Source organism: Elephantulus edwardii, unplaced genomic scaffold, assembly GCF_000299155.1.
Source record: "Elephantulus edwardii isolate Elephantulus edwardi_28Jun2011 unplaced genomic scaffold, EleEdw1.0 scaffold00291, whole genome shotgun sequence".
Classification (NCBI taxonomy): domain Eukaryota; kingdom Metazoa; phylum Chordata; class Mammalia; order Macroscelidea; family Macroscelididae; genus Elephantulus; species Elephantulus edwardii.
The window spans coordinates 688,757-705,773 of NW_006400041.1; the positions used below are offsets into that span (position 1 = coordinate 688,757).

A 17,017-nucleotide genomic window follows, 5' to 3' on the forward strand; every position below is an offset into this window, starting at 1 on the left:
AGATACCATTTGACCCAGCAATTCCACTACTGGGAATATATCCCAAAGAGACCATAATATGCACACCCATGTTTACTGCAGCTTTGTTCACAATAGCAAGGAGTTGGAAACAACCTAAGTACCCATCAACAAACGAATGGATAGAGAAGCTGTGGTATATTCACACAATGGAATACTAGGCTGCATTGAAAATCAAGGAATTCATGCAATATTATTCAAAATGGGTGACCCTGGAAAACATTATGCTGAGTGAAGTATCTCAGTCACAAAAGGACAAATATTGCATGGTGCCACTCTTGTAAAACAGGACTGACATCGGGGTTGGTGGAAGACTAAGAAAAATGGGTTCAATAATGTATACTGCATTGAAATAGATGAGGGAGAAAACTGTTTAAAAGGGGTATGTGATTAGTTATTTTTGTCATGACAGGTGTCTAGAATGAAGGCTACATGGTAGAGTGGACCTGGGGGAGGGTTTTAAAACAATGGAAGAATTTTTCTTTTACTTTTCCAAGAGGGTAGTGTACTAGGGGAGAGGGTTGGGAAGGGAGAAAAGTGGAACAATGAATTAATGGAAATCCAATTTTAAAAAAAGGGGGGAAGAAAAAGAATATACTATAATTTAATAAATTATTTCCCACTGGGGGGGAAAAAGGTTATAAAATGGAACTGAAACAAGGAAGAGCAAGAGAACACATAACCATACACAGCACGCCCACATGACAGGGGAAGCTGGGAGGCAATGGCATCAAGGTTGGCAGCATCCACACAGCTGGAAAGGTCCGTCTCCCCTACTCCCTGTGCCATCCCCAGCACTCCTCACTAGGTACTAAGCAGTGCTCTCCCCACCTCTTCCAGAGAGCAAGACCCCTAACAAGGTGGTATAACACAGTGACTGCAACAATGCACCTGAGCACTGACCAGAGATTGTAAGGATGGTACAGAAAAGGGCAAGATTCAGATTTGTAACAACAAAAGACCCAACTGGTAACCTAGAATGACAGCAAGGTAGCATTTCAAAGCAATAGTGTGACTGACATAATCTACTAGCCAACTGGTCAAAAAATCTGGATTCCTCCTATTCATGCTAAATCCATTTCAGATGGAATAAAAAAAATTAAGTGAAGTTATTAAAGCACCCTATGAAAATCTGCAATTAGGGAGGGATCTCTCCAAATCACTGAGGAGTAATGATGTCAGTTTGATGACAAAGGTGCATCTGGTTCAGGCCATAGTCTTGCTATGCATCTGACAGCTGGACAGTGAATAAGGATGACAGAAAAAGAACAGATGCCTTTGAGCTGTAGTGCTGGACAAGAGCACTGAACATCCCATGAATGGCCAAGAGAACAAACACATGTTGTGGAGACGGTGCAACCGGAGTGCTCTTTGGAGGCAATGATGAGGCTCTGCCTCACATACTTTGGGTATATTGCTAGGAGGAGCTACTCCTTGGAGAGGGACATGATGAAGGGTGGAGCATCGTCAATGGAGAGGAAGATTCTCAACTAGGTGTACTGACACAGTGACTGCTGCAAGGGCTGAAGTGTGAGGATGGTGCAGGATAGAACAGAGTTTAGTCTTTTTTTCATAGGGTCTCTATGAGTTGTGCTCAACCTGACAGCACTGAATAACAAGAACTACAAAACACAGAGTAAACAAACATCAGAGATTTAAAAACTTATCTTGAAATGAGTAAGATCTTTCTAAATATGATAAAAACCCAGAAACAAAAGAGAAATATAATCACAAAAAAATTTAACTTCAGTAAAAAAAGAAATTACAATAAGTAAATAAAAAAAATAGAAAAGCAAGAATAATTTCACTAAAAAGGAAAACTTTAGAAATTAAGACAAAAATTATTCAAAACAAAAACAATGAGCAAAGAACAGAAAAGGGGTAGTTCATAAAAGTGGAAAAAATGTAAACAGTAATCCCCACTTCAAAAGTAAACAAATGAAAATTAACATAAAGTATTATTTGTCACCTCTCAAGTGAGTAAAAATGAGCAAGTCTAATAATACTAGAGATACCAATTTCTAGAGGACATCATGCTTGCAAAATAGAGGCTCACTGAACACGAGGTAGACCTTCAGTGGACTGCCTGCATAATGTTTAAACACAGCAGAGATTGTAAGGATGCAGGCTTTTGTTCCGCTGACATAGTCTATGAGCCAGGGGTGGCTTGATGGTACCTACCAACGATACCATCACTCCTGGATGTGAGAGCATGGAACAGACTCCTTCATCCTCTACTGAAAATATCAATTAGCCTAATCTTTTGGGAAGTCAGTTTGGCAATATGAATATAAAAATTTTAGTAAGATCATGCTACTCTGGTAAAGTCTTCAACTGTGGCTGTATCCAATGTTGTCATTCACTGGTGCAGCCTGCACATTTTGTACAGCAGGTCGATCTGCTCGGCTGGAAACAATGCCCCCTCCCTCAGCTCCTTGAGCTTGATCTTCTATTGAAGCACTCCCTGACTCTTCTCTAAATAATACCCCCTCTAACTCCTGAACTGCCGAGCTCCTTCCTGGCAGTTGCACCCCATCTTTTCTATTATTTTGTTTAGTCTCTCTCCCCTAGTAGACTACCAAGGACAGTTGGCAGGAGAGTTTGTTGGTTTTACTTGAAGTTTTTTAACCCCAGCTTATAATCATGTCTGGTACATTTTAGGGACTTGCTAAAAAAAACAAATAAAAGGCTTTTGTGCATATTGTAAGTTCTATGAATAGCTGAGTCTAGATTCAAATTCTTGTCTTAAAAAATTTTATTTTATTAATTTGCGTGTGTGTGTACCGTCAAATCAGATCTGACTGGTACAGGAGGAGATTGCCCCTCCTTCTCCAGCAGAGCATCTGGTGGATTTGAACTGCATACCTCTGGGATTGCAGTGCAGCTTCTTGCCATTAGGCCACCAGAGCTCCCTAGATTCAAATTCTTACACTGCATGCCAAGCTCAGCTCAAGCGGTCCTGAGATATGGTATAGGTTTAATTGTAAATTGAGCCCCTCACCATACCAGGGTGGTCAACTGCAATGGAGCTGTAAGGACAGTCTAACCTCTCCCACCTCCTAACGGACTCCCATTCACTTGTTCATTGCCACCAAACTCAAGCTGACTCATAGTTCATCTCCACTGGGTTTCTGAGTCTCTAAGCTACACAGGAAGAGACTGGCCATCTTTCTCCCTTGGAGCCACTGGTGGATTAGAGCTTCCAGAGAGGCACCGCCTGTGGGCTAGAGGCACAGCTCCCTAAAGAACACACCACCATCTGTCATTTACTCAAACTCACAAGACCCCCAGGTCTTCATAGGTTATCTTTCCCAAGAGCACCAATAATATGGCTGATGATGTAGCCAGAGTACGCACATGGAGGACAAATCATCCTTTATTACTCAATTTGTTCGACTAATGTCAACATCCCTGGAATGAGTAATTACACTGTAAAAAGGAGGAAAACAATGGCCCAACTTCTTTTCTTACTGCAAAAGACAATTTCCACCTACTACAAACCCTAGGGAGCTCTAAGTGAGTCAAGAGCTGTGCTACTCTAAAGACAGGTGGTTCGAATCTAACAGTGGTTCCACAGGAGAAATCATGGGCAATCTCCACCTGTGTGATTTACATAGGTAAAAATAAACAAATCAAAAAACACCCAGCCTTTGAGGTCCTGCTATGAGTTGGCTCCTACTCAACAGCAATGAGGTCTTTGTCTAGATCCTAGCTTTTAGAACTCACCACAATTACAGATAGTCTAGGAGGACCCTAACTAGGAGTAAGGAGTCCAGAATTCGATGCCAGCTCTGCAATAAAGAGCTGACCAGGTGCCTTCTCGTCTATAAAGACACAGACTAGACCATCTATCCTATTCTTTCTTTCAATGACAAAGTCACTTAAAGATTAACTATGTGTGCAACAACAAATGAATGAAAAGCTAATTTCTCTGTAAATGCTTGCTAAATTGACAATTAGAATAAAATTTTCATTTTCATTTAAAAAAAAAATTAACTATGCTCATCAAGGACTCCCTGGGTGGCACAAAGGCTAAAGCACAAGGCTGCTAAATGAAAGGCTGGCAGCTGGAGTCCTCCCAGAAGCACCTCTCGGTGGATTTGTGCACTTGGTGAAGAGAAATGGTCCTGAAGAGTCTAAAAAGGTCGGCTGGGCGACATGGACAGATTTCCATGTTAGATGTTTCTTTGTTTTGATGGCTTTGTGTTTAAAGCCTCTTTACTTCTGTCTATCCTCAGTGGTAATTTAGGCTGTATCTCTTTTATTACTAGTATAAGCAGGAATTGCAGTGACTACCACTTCTTGCTCTCCATACACACACACACACACACACACACACACTCTCTCTCTCTCTCTCTCTCTCTCTCTCTCTCTCTCTCTCTCACTCTATCTTTATACCCTTCTGCAATCCACTCTGTAGAAGGATTTTACTGATGTGAAAATAAAGTCATAAGCTGTGTTAAAAGTTTTTTCAGTTCTGTGAAAATAGTATGTATAAAGTACATGCACCATCTTGAAGGTATTACATTGCAGCCTTATTCAGTCAATAACTTTTTATAATGACCAAGATGTTAAGCAACAAATAAATTTTCTTCAAGTTCAACAATCTCTAAACTTTTCTCAGTGTCTATGGATGACATTGTAAACTTTAAAGCCAGAATCAGAAAATGAGGTATAATTTATATATAAAGCACTAGCACTTTTATTTCTAGAAGTACCCTCTTCTTTACTGTATAATAGGATATTTGGCTATTTGTTTTCCTACTCGGCACTTACTCTGTAACCCAAAATGGTTAGAGCAAGGAACATGATGTGTATACTAAAAGGGGTGAGGGGTAAAAAAGCAATTTAGAAATTACTATCATACATTAATGACAGCAGAAACTGAACAGTAAAACCACAGGGCTGACAGTCTCAAATTCTAGAAAAAAGTTCTTGGGATTATTGCTAGCTATATTACAAACCGATTCGAAGAATTAAAACATGTTCTCTGTATTTTGTCAACTTCATGGGAGGCTGGAAAATTAAGTGGGCAGGGAAAAAAATTATCTAACCTAAGATTAAGATAAATAGCACAGCAAAGATATAATTAAGGAAAAATATGAAAACAGGAGACAGAATTCTAAGTACAAGTCTAAACAGTCAAACAGCCAAGTAGCTGATGGAAACTGTGAGTAATCAACTACCTCCTCCCTGCCTTTCCCCCTAAACTTATCCCATTTTTATGGGAACAAAAGTGTCTTTGCTTCATTTTTTAGATGAGGTCAGTCAGTCTGTCAATCCTGTTTTTCTGGCTCTGAAGGCATCTGAATGATATTCTGATTCTTAACTAACTCCATTCAAAGCAGCTAGATTTTATATTGGTCCTAGAGAAGTCTGGTGTTTTGAAAAGTTATTGTTCTTGCTCTAAGAGAAACAAATTCAATATAAAATGTCTGAAGGGCTTTCTCTGTTTTGTTTTTTTTTAATTGATATTTTAATCAAAGTTTATAGAAAACTTGGATTTCCATTCATTCATTGTTACATTTTCCCCCTTGCCCCACAACCCCAGTTCGCTTTTCTCTTTGAAAAAAAATTCTTTCATTGTACAATTCCCCACTTTTAAACTAAGAATTTGGGAGACACAAAGAACATGACTGAGATCAAACAAGTCATTCTTTTCAGAATCTAAAAACTCTTTGTTTAAACACTAGAAATAAGTAGGAAAGAGAAAAAAAAAAAAAGAGAAGCAGAGAAGAAAATAACTCAAAGATATTTAGACTCAGGTTTTCAAACTTCCAATCTAAGAACATACAAATATTGAGATATATAATCAGATAAAATTTAGAAAAGAACTTGTTTTGTCTGGAATTAAGAAGTTCTGATTTCTAGGATGAGATAGTCTATTAAAACTGGCTTCCTTTACTGAAATGCTGGAAATGTCTTAAAATCCATTTACACAATGCTGAGAAGTATCATGTGTCTAGAGTAGTTCCATTAAATGTCCTTCAGAAGCTGTCTAATAAACGTTGGCTTTTTACAAACATTTGGGAGAAAAGAAAAAAAATGATACAGGTTTTTTAGGATTATATTACAATGCCTCTAATTCAGATAATTTTCAAATATTATCCAAGTCATTTAACCATGGCTTGCAGCTACAAGATCTAGACCAAAAGTTGGTAATTTTTTTCTGTTAAGGGCCAGATGGTATTTCAGTTTGTAGGTTATATTGTCTCTCACAACCATTCAATGCAGCAGTTTCAGCCCAAAAGCAGCCAAAGATCACACATAAATGAATGGGTGTGACTATAGTCCAATAGAACTTTATTTACGGATACTGAATGTAAATTACATGTGTCACAAAACAGTCTTCTTTTAATTATTCTCCAACCACTTAAAAATTAAGAACCTTTCATAGCTCTTAGGCCACAAAAAATAAGCAGTGGGTAGGATTTGGCTCAAATGCCATAGCTTGCCAAGCCCTTGATAGACAATGAAACCAGGCAGAGAAAAATTTAAACTATTCCATGAAATAACTACTACTAGAGGGGACTGGGAGGGAGATTGTCAATTTTATAAACAAAAAGCTACTGAATGTAGCTTCTACGAAAATAACTTAAGAGATGGAGAAAAAAGCACTAACAAATGAAAGTTTCTTACTTAACAGATAAAAAATATTGTAGATAAATGTGAAAAATATATATTTCTAGGGATCTACTCTATAGTACTTCTTTCTAATGCAAAATTTAGTCTCTTGACATCCATCTCGGTCTCTTCTTCCTCCTCTTTGTAATAACCTTTTGCATTCTTTCTGGATGATATTCTTGATATTCTCCTACAGCTCATCTGGTCTTTTGCTTATTAGTGTGCAAGGTCCTAACCCTGCTCATAAGATTTCAATGGGAAAGACTCAAGGTCAAATTCAGCTTTAGTTTGACCTCGTGTATGAGTAGTTGGTGGTCTGTTACACAACCAGCACCTGGCCTAGTTTTCACAGGTGATATTGAGCTTCTCCAGGCATTCTTTCCACAGATGTAATCGATCTGATTCTTGTGCATACCATCAGGTGTAATCCATGTATACAGTGACATCCATGTGATGGTCTGCATTTGTTTCTTATAAAAGGTATTTGCAATGAAGAAACCATTGTACAGAATTCTATCATTCTTTTTCCAGCCTCATTTGTCGCCAAGTCTCTGTTTTCTAACTACTGAGCGTTCTTCCATGTTCCCAACTTTTGCATTCCAGTCACCCATTATTATCCAGGCCATAATCTTTACAATTAAGTGCTATATGCATCAGAAAGCTGGATAATGACTAAGGATGCTAGAAGAATTGATGCTTTTGAGCTGTGATGCTGGAGAAGAGTACTAAATATATATATATCATGGACGGCAAGGAGAACAAGCAGGTTTGTCTTGGAGGGGTGAAACCAGGCTGCTCCTTAAAGGCAAGGAATTTTAAGCTTCTTCTGACATACTTTGGGCATGCTGCAAGGAGGGACCAGTCCTTGGAGAAAGACATCATGCTTAAGAGGGGGAAGGGACAGTGCAAGAGAGGAAGACCTTGGATGAGATGGATTGGATCAGTGACTGGGATAATGGGGGCAGGTGTATCAGAGATAATGAGTTTGGCTCAGGGTAGAGCAGAGTTCAGAGATGTTTTATACAGGGTTACTATAAATCACATAACACAACAACAACAACCACCCTATAGGATAGGCAGCTCTGGTGGTTTAACGATAAGGAATTGCACAGTCAATCTAAAGGAACATGGCTATAATCCACCAGTAGCTCCAAGAAAGCAAGATAGGCAATCTCTTTTGTGTGATTTTATAAACTTTACAAGTTTCTAAGTTGGTTCTGATTCAACATCCTGATCTATAGGTAACATCTTGCTGTAAGAAACTGTAATTTTACATAATTTTCTACAGGAAGAAAGGAAGTAACAATTTAATGAACAGGTCAAGGGAATGAATGGCACGAAGATGATTATATTTAAATAATGGACTGTTTACTCCAAACAGGCTACACTCTAGAATTTGCATACAAGGTCGTAAAATTAAGATCTCTGAAAAGGAAGCTAATACACATCATCAAATAAAGAAATCAGCTATAGTTTCTAAAGCCTGTTGCTAATGAGAAAGATTCCTTCAAAATCTCATCAGACACAGAATCTGAGAGAAAGTACATTCTAATTAATCCTATCAATCTGTGACAATGTCAGAATCTACATGGAGATTAAATATAAACCAAAGATAAGAGTCAGTGATTCTCTGCATCTGCCCGGCCCACTCTGGGGGCCCACTTTACATGGAGACATCCAGGTGCAAAGGATGGTGGTGGCTCCTGTACTCTCCACTCCTCTATTCACTTTTGAAAGGGAACAGCATGCTCTGGCCATGCCATGCCATGCCATGCCATTGTTCTCTGCAGTTACAGCTCTGAAACTGGTATTCTTTGGTATATTATGTCTTTGGTGACTTGACAAGCATGTATGAAAAATCTCAAAAACTCTTTTAACATAACCATAAATGAACAAATGAATAAAATATGTAGTTGTTTCTAAAATCACAAACTGAAAACAAAAAACAAGGTGAGCCAGAAGAGGAACACATGATGATAAAGGAGGAACATCTTGGCTTAGGGTCTTAAACTTGAATTGCTAAAGAGTCTAGGCTTCAGATAAAAAAGAAAACTGTGAAGATCAAGTACTGAAATATTCCTATAGTCACTAAATTTACCAAAATGATTTCTTATTGTTGCAGTTAATAATAAGAGACAATAATAGTGGTATTATTGTACTGCAATCCCAGAGGAACACGGTTCGAATCCACCAGACGCTCTGCCGGAAAAGGAGGCGCAATATCCTCCTGTACCAGTCAGATCTGATTTGACGGTACACGCACACAAAATAATAAAAATTAAAAAAAAAAAATAATAATAGTGGTATTATTAAGAAAAAACCTACCCTATGTATGGAGTGTTTGCATTGTGCTAACTGCTTCATAAGCTAGTGTCTCAGAGATGGTGAGGATAGCATAGGGCAGTTTTCAGGCTGGTTGTCCACAGGGTTGCTATGAGTTGTACTCTATTCGACGGCACCTAATGACAACTCAGGCTCATCATTCATTTTCAGTTCGACTAACATATCATGCCAAATGCCTTAAACATTGCTATCTATGTTCCTGAGAAAATCTTGTATTATCATAAAAACAACCTGGCAATTTCTGAAGGCGTTACTTTATATGATCCAATATTAAGTGACTTAAGAAAAAGAAAACCACTCAAAAAAGTTTGTTCACAGTAGTTCAAAGCAGCATTATTTTTACAGTAAAAACATTGAAACAGCCCAAATATCCATCAACTGATGGATAAAATGTGGTATAGTAAAACCTGCAAAAACCGGAACTTGTGTAAGGGGAAACCTTTAAGAGAAGAAACGCCAAATATTTCCCACTAACAGCAACTGAAGAGGGATCAGAGTGCACCCTGCCAAAGGTAGAAAACAATCAAAGAAAAGCAGGAAGCTGAAAAAGCAGGAAACAGAGCTGAAGCATCTTGGAGCATACAATGGAGGGTTGTTGTTATCGTTATGTGCCATCGAGTCGCATCGCGACCCTATGTACAAGAGCCCTAAACACCGTTCTATCCTGTGCCAACCTTGCTATCATAAACACATTCATTCCCACCACTCCACTCACAGAATAGATCCAGCTCATCGAGGGTCTTCCTCTCCTGTGCCGTCCCTCCACTCTGCCAAATATGATGTCCCTCTTCAAGGACCAGTCCCTCCTTGCAACATGCCCAAAGTATGTCAGACGAAGCTTCAGAATTCTTGACTCCAGGGAACATTCTAGCTTCACCCTCTCTAGGACAAACCTGTTTGTTCTCCTAGCAGTCCATGGTATATTCAACACTCTTCTCCAGCACAAGCCGGCAATTAAAAAATGGAATGAAGTACTGATAGGTTTTACAACACAGCTTTTAAAAATATTATGCTAAGTAAATGAAAAGAATCACAAAAGGCTAACTAGATTTCCATTTTTATGAAATATCCAGAATAGTTAGATCCATAGCCAGAAAGAATGGGGCTGGGTGTGTTTCAAGGAAACAGGGAGAGACTTAGAAGGAAGAGAGAGGTGATAAGAATGGGATTAAACAGACAGTAGTGACAACTCTGCAACTACACTTACTGCTGGGAGAGAGACCCATCCAGAGCGGGTTTCAGGGTGGTTAATCACACAGGAGAAAACTGACCATCTTTTCTTCTGCAGAGCAGCTCGTGTGTTCAAAGTGTATAACTTTGGGCTGCCAGTACAAATCCTTACCACTCAGCCCTCAGAGCTCCCTACAGCAAATAGCCTGGAATCTACTGAAGTGGACATGCCAGTTATATGAGCTGAATGGTTTGTGAGCACCAAGCTGTCATGTAATTAAATAAGAAGCCTTTGGTGGGATGTATTGGCTTGTTAACTGAAAGGCTCAAAGTTTGACTCCACTGGCCACTGCAGAGGAGAAAGAGTCTTTTCTCATAAAGACTCACAGCTCTGGAAAACCAGTCATCAGAATCAACATCAACGTCAGAATCAACCTGAAGGCTGTGGGGTTTGCTTTACAGACAGACAAAGAAAGAAATGTTTGCCAAAAGAACAATCAGTGACCAGGAGAAAAAGGGTGAATCCGCTGAGGTAGCAGTATACATTGCAGCAAAAACTAATGAAAATGAACTTGCATAGCTATGCAAAATCATGGGTTCTAAATCTGTTTTTTTAAGAACTACTCAAATCCCCACAACCATCCGATCTTTTATAACAATGGTGTAACACAGTATTTGTCCTTTTGTGACTGAGTTATTTCACTTAGTGTTTGGTAGAAAAAGAAAAGGGAAAACAATTTAATAAACAGAGAAGATGGGAGGAGGAAATAACACTATATGACAAAGGTTTATTTAGTGATTATAATAAGTTAATTGCCTCAATGGTAACAAAAAGAATGACTGTCTGAAAAAACCCAATATGCTGTGTAAACTTTCACTCAAATAAAATATTTTAAAAAATTTTAAAAACCCCAAACTACTCAAGCAAACATCTGCTAGGATTTCACATGACACTGGACCATTAAAACATTTTACCCCTCAAGTTATAGAGCAGAAAAGGGTATCTTAAAAAATGTACACTTACTATATTTTTTCTTTGCCTAAGTGATTCCTGTACTATAACTTCTATTGTATCAGCTAACAAGTTAGCCATATCTATCAAGCAAATTTAATACATTTATTTATTCAATAAATATTAGGGAGCTCTGGTGGCCTAGTGGCACGAAGCTGCGCTGCAATTCCAAAGGCATGCAGTTCGAATCCACCAGATGCTCTGTGGGAGAAAGACAGACAATATTCTCCCATGCGATTTACTGTTCTGAAAACCCACTGGAAGACTTGGCTATGAGCCAGAAGGTCAGCTATGGGTTGATTCCAACTGAAAGGCAACACAACAACAACAACAGCAAAACGTACAGGCACAGGTTAGACATCAACAGTACAAAGATGGCAGAGATATAAGCCCTGCTCTCAAGGAGCTCAAATAACAGTAAGCCAAGAGCACTTAACACTGATAAGTAACATCCCTGACTTTCAAAGCTGCACACAAAATAAGCTCTCAATAATAAAGGTATCTGAATGATTATAATAGAAAACAAACAGAAGGCACCGACCCTTGACCTTTACCTACTGACCTTGAGCCTTAATCCTGAGCAGCCTACCTGTTGACATGCTCCTCCCAGTCCTCTGGTGGGGGAGGGGCATCTGCATCAGTCCTGGCGAAGATGACATGTCGTTCACACTCATTCATCACGCTGCGTGCCTTCTGATTGTCATAGAGTGGCACAGGAGTCGACGTGACCGTCTCCACATCTATAGGGACATCTGATTCACTGCAAACAGGTGAGGAAATTGGACTAGGACATGCGTACTCCATACAACACAGGTGTTCTAACAATCATCTGGTTGCAAAAAAAATATCTTTTTTTAATACAGTCGACTTTACATTTTGTATAAGCATATTATATCCACAAGAGTACGTTTATTCAAAGCCATCTTTACCATATTTGCCTACATCTACACCCTCTGATATGCTGGCATAAGCTGGAGAAATAAAGACACTTAAAAATGCATCTAAGCAAAATACAAGTTTTAGGGTGTCTTTAAAAAATAAAAAAAAAAAAAAAGAATTCCAAAAGCAAATAGGTAGCTGTCTTGACTTGTCTTGTTTAATATAGCAGTTATACATGTACGGCCAAGCACAATCAATAAGAGTGCATCCAAATTCCAAAATCAATCTCCATAATAGTCTATGTGTTTCCTACTGCCAAAGGGGCCCTTTAGAGTAGTGAGAGAAGATCTTCACCCTGAAACCCACAGCGTCCCTTTTCAGCAGGAAGTAGCTAAGAGAATACGCCATCCCCTTTTCCTTATGACTCAGGGTGAAGTCTCTCTCAGGGAGGAGTGATAGGGAATGGCAAAGGACACACTGACAAAGAAGATTAATCAGAACTGGCTTTGACAAGCACTGTGGCATTTGGACGAGAACAAACTGGGAGGAGGGTAGAGAGAATAGTGCAACAATGAATGAATGGAAACCCAAAATCTCTGTAAATGTTTATGAAAATTAATAAAATATAATTATAGAAAAAAAAATAAAAAAAAATATAGCAGTTATAAATGACAAAGTTTAAATTAGTAAAAATGAAATAAAATTTAAAATGCAGTACCTCAGTCACACATCAAATGATCAATACCTGCTCTTGGCTAAAGGCTGCCCTGCTGAAACAAACCCTGAAGAAGTCCATCACTGAGAGAGTTCTGCTGGATATCACTTGCTTAGAGGTGCAGCAGTCATATAGATTTTCCCTTTCACCCATGAGTTAGCTACAAGTTTGCACAGCTCTCTACAATCACAAGTAATCCAAATACTTGAGCTACTTATTTTGTAAGCAGCCTAGACAAAAAACACGTATAAATAAGCATTTGATTTAAAAGGTAGTTAATGAAATCCTAGCGCCGTGAGGGTCTTTGGTACAAGTGTCATGGTACATTCCACCAACTTTACAGCAATGCTCTTCAAAAAACTACTCCAAACTTGTTGTCTAAACAACATTTTAACTTTTTGACCTTGATAATCTTATTGTAACCATTCCCAATGACTAGAATAAATACATCATTGTGAAATTATACCCAACTTGATTTAGTAGCAGACAAAAGAGCTGATTATCTGCTCTGTGCCAGGCCCTGGGCAAAGCACTTTGAAATGTGTGTCTAAAAAAGAACTCTTGATTTTATCATCCCAAACCTATCCTCCCTCAAATTCTTCCAACTCATGATACCAATAAAGGCTGGTCATGCCAGAAGCCTGAGTCACTCTCATCTCTCTGACCACTCCTAATTCATTACAGAAGGTCCTGTTGGCTCTACCTAGGAAACCTATCCCAAAGCCATTCATTCATTTCTCTCCAGCTGCCTTGCTTCCACCTCACACTCTGACCTGGGCTACTGTAACAGCCTCCTAGCTGGTCTTCCAAAGTTTATTCCTGCACTCCTAGAATCTGTTGTTGTTGCTGTTATGTGCCATAGAGTCGCTTGCGACTTATAGAGACCCTATGTACAACAGCCCTAGACTCTGCTCTGTCCTGCCTCCCTCTCCTGTGCTGTCCCTCCACCCTCCCAAGCATGATATCCCTCTCCAAGGACCACTCCCTCCTTACAACAAATCCAAAGTATGTCAGATGAAGCCTCAGAATCCTTGCCTCCAAGGAGCAGCCTGGTTTAACCCTCTCCAGGATGAATCTGTTTGTTTTCTTAGCACTCCATGGTACATTCAGTACTCTTCTCCAGCACCACAGCTCAAAGACAGCAATTCTCCTTCTATCCTCCCTAGTCATTGTCCAACTCTCTGACACCTAACAAGTGATTGCAAAGACCATGGCCTGTATCAGACGCACTCCAGAGAGACACCACTGCTCTTCAGTACTTTGGAGAGGTTCCTAACAGCAGACTTTCCCATCACAATACTTCTTTAATTTCTTGGCTGCTGGTGCCAAGAGTGTTGACTGTGGAGCCAAGCAAACTAAAGCTGTGAACAATCTCAATCTCTTCACCATCCATCCTGATGCTTCCAATTGGTCCAGTGGTGACCTAGCATCTAGTGAACAAAAATCTCAACTGGTCTTTAAAAAAAAAATCTCTTAATTCAAGTTAAAAATACTTCAACCTCTTATCACTCTTAGCTTGAAATTCCTACATAGGGTGGCTCTATCAACTTCGTCCCATTCTTGCAATGTAAATGTAAACTTATTAAACACGAGATATATTAATGTATGTTTAAATACTTCTTGTTTTCGTGTTGTCCAGTCAGAACCAACTCCTCGCTGCCTCTCCAGTGGGTTTTCCAACAAACAGGAAACTCCCTATCTTTCTTCCACAGAGCAGCTGGTAGATTCAAACTGTATGCTTTGGGGTGGCAGTGCAATTCCTTACCACTAGGCCACCAGAGTGCCCTGTAAATACATGGAAAACAGTGATTTTTATTTCCCAGTGAGGTCCTCTTCATAGTGATCCTTGACTGTACACAGCACTGCAACATGGGAAACTATCATTTTAGGAAATAAAAGTAGTATGATCATGAAGGATGTTAGCTAAGAAATGCCTTCAAACAGAATTTGAAATCTCTTTCTCTTAGGGGTGATCTATTGCATTGTTCTTGCTAATATCCAAGTTTCTATGTCTATACTTCATGGTATTTTTAAAAAGTGAGAGTCTATTAACTTGGCATTTCAGTATTTGGAAATATCTCTCTTTTTTGAAAATAAGCTCTGAGTATATGCCCTGAAAGTGGCACATGACTTGTTCCTGGAACTGCTGAAGGCCCTGCAGGTAGAACATGGTTGTAATGGGGTGTAAATGAGGTAGGGAGTAAGCTGGCAGAGATATGTCACATAGGAATTTCATTTTAAGAGTGGTTAAGAGGTCACTGAAGTATTTTAAACTACAGATAAGAGTTATACGTTATACTTTTTAAAAGACCACTCTGGGTGTTTATAGATGAACAGATTATGAGAGTGCAGGATGCTGCTACAGCAGTCCTGACTAAAGCAGAATATACAGTCTTCAGCCTCCAACAAGCCAAAAAAACCCTTGGACTGAGGAAAGTTCGAACACTGCGTCAATTTCTTCTTTTTTATTGTAACTCTTCCCCCAAGTTTATAAATTATTAAGGGCATGATTAAGTTGGCAAATAATTTCAAAACACAAGAAGTTAGAAATGCTTGAAGCTTAAATAATTTGCCAACCAAGTTTATTTGAGCCAATTGTAATAACATCACATGTTAGTTTAAAAAAGAGGAAAACTCCTTTGTCTGTAATGCAGGCCAACAGAAAACATAAACAGACCTAAGAAGGGTTTAGATTAATCCGGGGGGTGGGGGGGGGGTTTTTATAATTGGCTACCAAGAAAAAGCAAGCTCTAGTGGCCTAACAGTAAGGAGTTGTGCTGCCAACTCAAAAGCAAGCAGTTTGAACCCACCAGCTGCTCTAAAAGAGAAAGATGGGTAAGTAATCTCCTCTCCAGGGATTTAGTGTCTGAAAACCCATGGATCAGTTGAGTCAGTTCTGACAGCACATACCAACAAGAAAAGAAAAGGCAGAATCTTGAGATTTAGCACCTAATATTTTGTACATAAAGCCAGGAAAAACAAAATGCATTATCATAAAAAAGCTGTTGGTGGTAAACAACAAAGTGGAACATTTAAAAGGCTAGGGTCTAATCTTGTGTGGCAATTAAAAAGCATTAACTCAGTTTCACCTTCACCAGATATTCACCAGATAAGGAATCCTCTTTAATGTCTCTCATCCATAATGTCCCATTAACCAAATGAAGTTACTTTTTTTCTGTCTTCCTCTATCCTCTCTTTAGGCACACCTCCTAAGGGAGCTCTGGTGGCCTACTGGCAGGAAGTTGAACTGCAATCCAGAGGTGAGCGGTTCAAATCCACCAGATGCTCTGCTGGAGGAGAGAAAATCTCCTCCTGTACCTGTCAGATCTAATTTGACCGTACACACAGAAAAAAAAAAAAAAAAAGGCACACTCCTAGGGAAGCTCTTGGGAGAAAGGTGGGAAATTTCCTTAGCTATTCAGTGCCCTATGAAAACCTGCTGCGGGGTCAGCTGGGAGATGGTTAGGACTTGTGGGTACACAAGGATGGCGGAGATACGAGTAATCACAAGGGTTATACACAAATGCCCATATTCAGGCCTTAAACCTTTATACTGACTAACAGAGGTGGGTGAAGGAACCATCTCTTCACATCATCCCCAAGGAAATCCTGTGCAATCCCCACCCTTTAAGGCACCTGTAGCCCTCAGGGGAGAGTCTCAAACTCACATGGTACTTTCGTGCTGCCTCCGGGGTGTGACGAAGAGCATGCGGGTGGGGCGGGCACTACTGGCATCTGGGTGGGCACTCCACGGCTTGGCATAGCTGTGATCCAGAAACACCAGGTCCAGCTCCCTTTCGTGCACGGAGAGCTGGAAGAGCAGAGAGGTGCCCATGCGCCGCGCGGAGGTCTGGAAGTCCCTGTCCCCAGCGCGGTGGGCCATGGCGGAGGGGCCTAGCTCGAGCGCGGGCAGCCGCCCAAGTCACCTGCAGGGACAAGCTGCTGTGTGAGCCACGCACACGGTCTCCGCTGCCCATCCCCGGGGGGGCCTCGCCTACTCCTTCCTCGAACATCGGTCCTTCCCGTGCCCGCCTTGGGGACGGCTCCTGGCACCTCCAACCACCGCCCAAAGGTTTGGCGCCAGAACTCCTCCCAGCCCCATTCCCTACCAAATCTCCTAGCTGGAAAGCTGCGTAACTCCACGGCTGGCAAAGGCCTACACTGGCCCACGCAGCATCTGCCTCCGTGGGTGGAAACAAAAGAGGTCACGGTTAAGAAATCCGGACAAGCTCAGGGCCAGTGGCTAATCCACTGTA

General features: G+C 40.1%; 1 protein-coding gene across 1 annotated transcript in view; it reads right to left on the bottom strand.

Annotated features, from left to right (window-relative positions):
* KANSL3 (KAT8 regulatory NSL complex subunit 3) overlaps positions 1–16,644 on the bottom strand; it is a 71,309-nt gene extending 54,665 nt beyond the window's left edge. Inside the window, exons 1-2 of the mRNA XM_006900713.1 lie at positions 16,430–16,644; positions 11,757–11,927 (exon numbers count right to left, since the gene is read on the bottom strand). Of these exons, the coding sequence (XP_006900775.1) occupies positions 11,757–11,927; positions 16,430–16,644 (386 nt within the window). The remainder of the gene's footprint in view (positions 1–11,756; positions 11,928–16,429) is intronic.
* Positions 16,645–17,017: the final 373 nt, after the last annotated feature.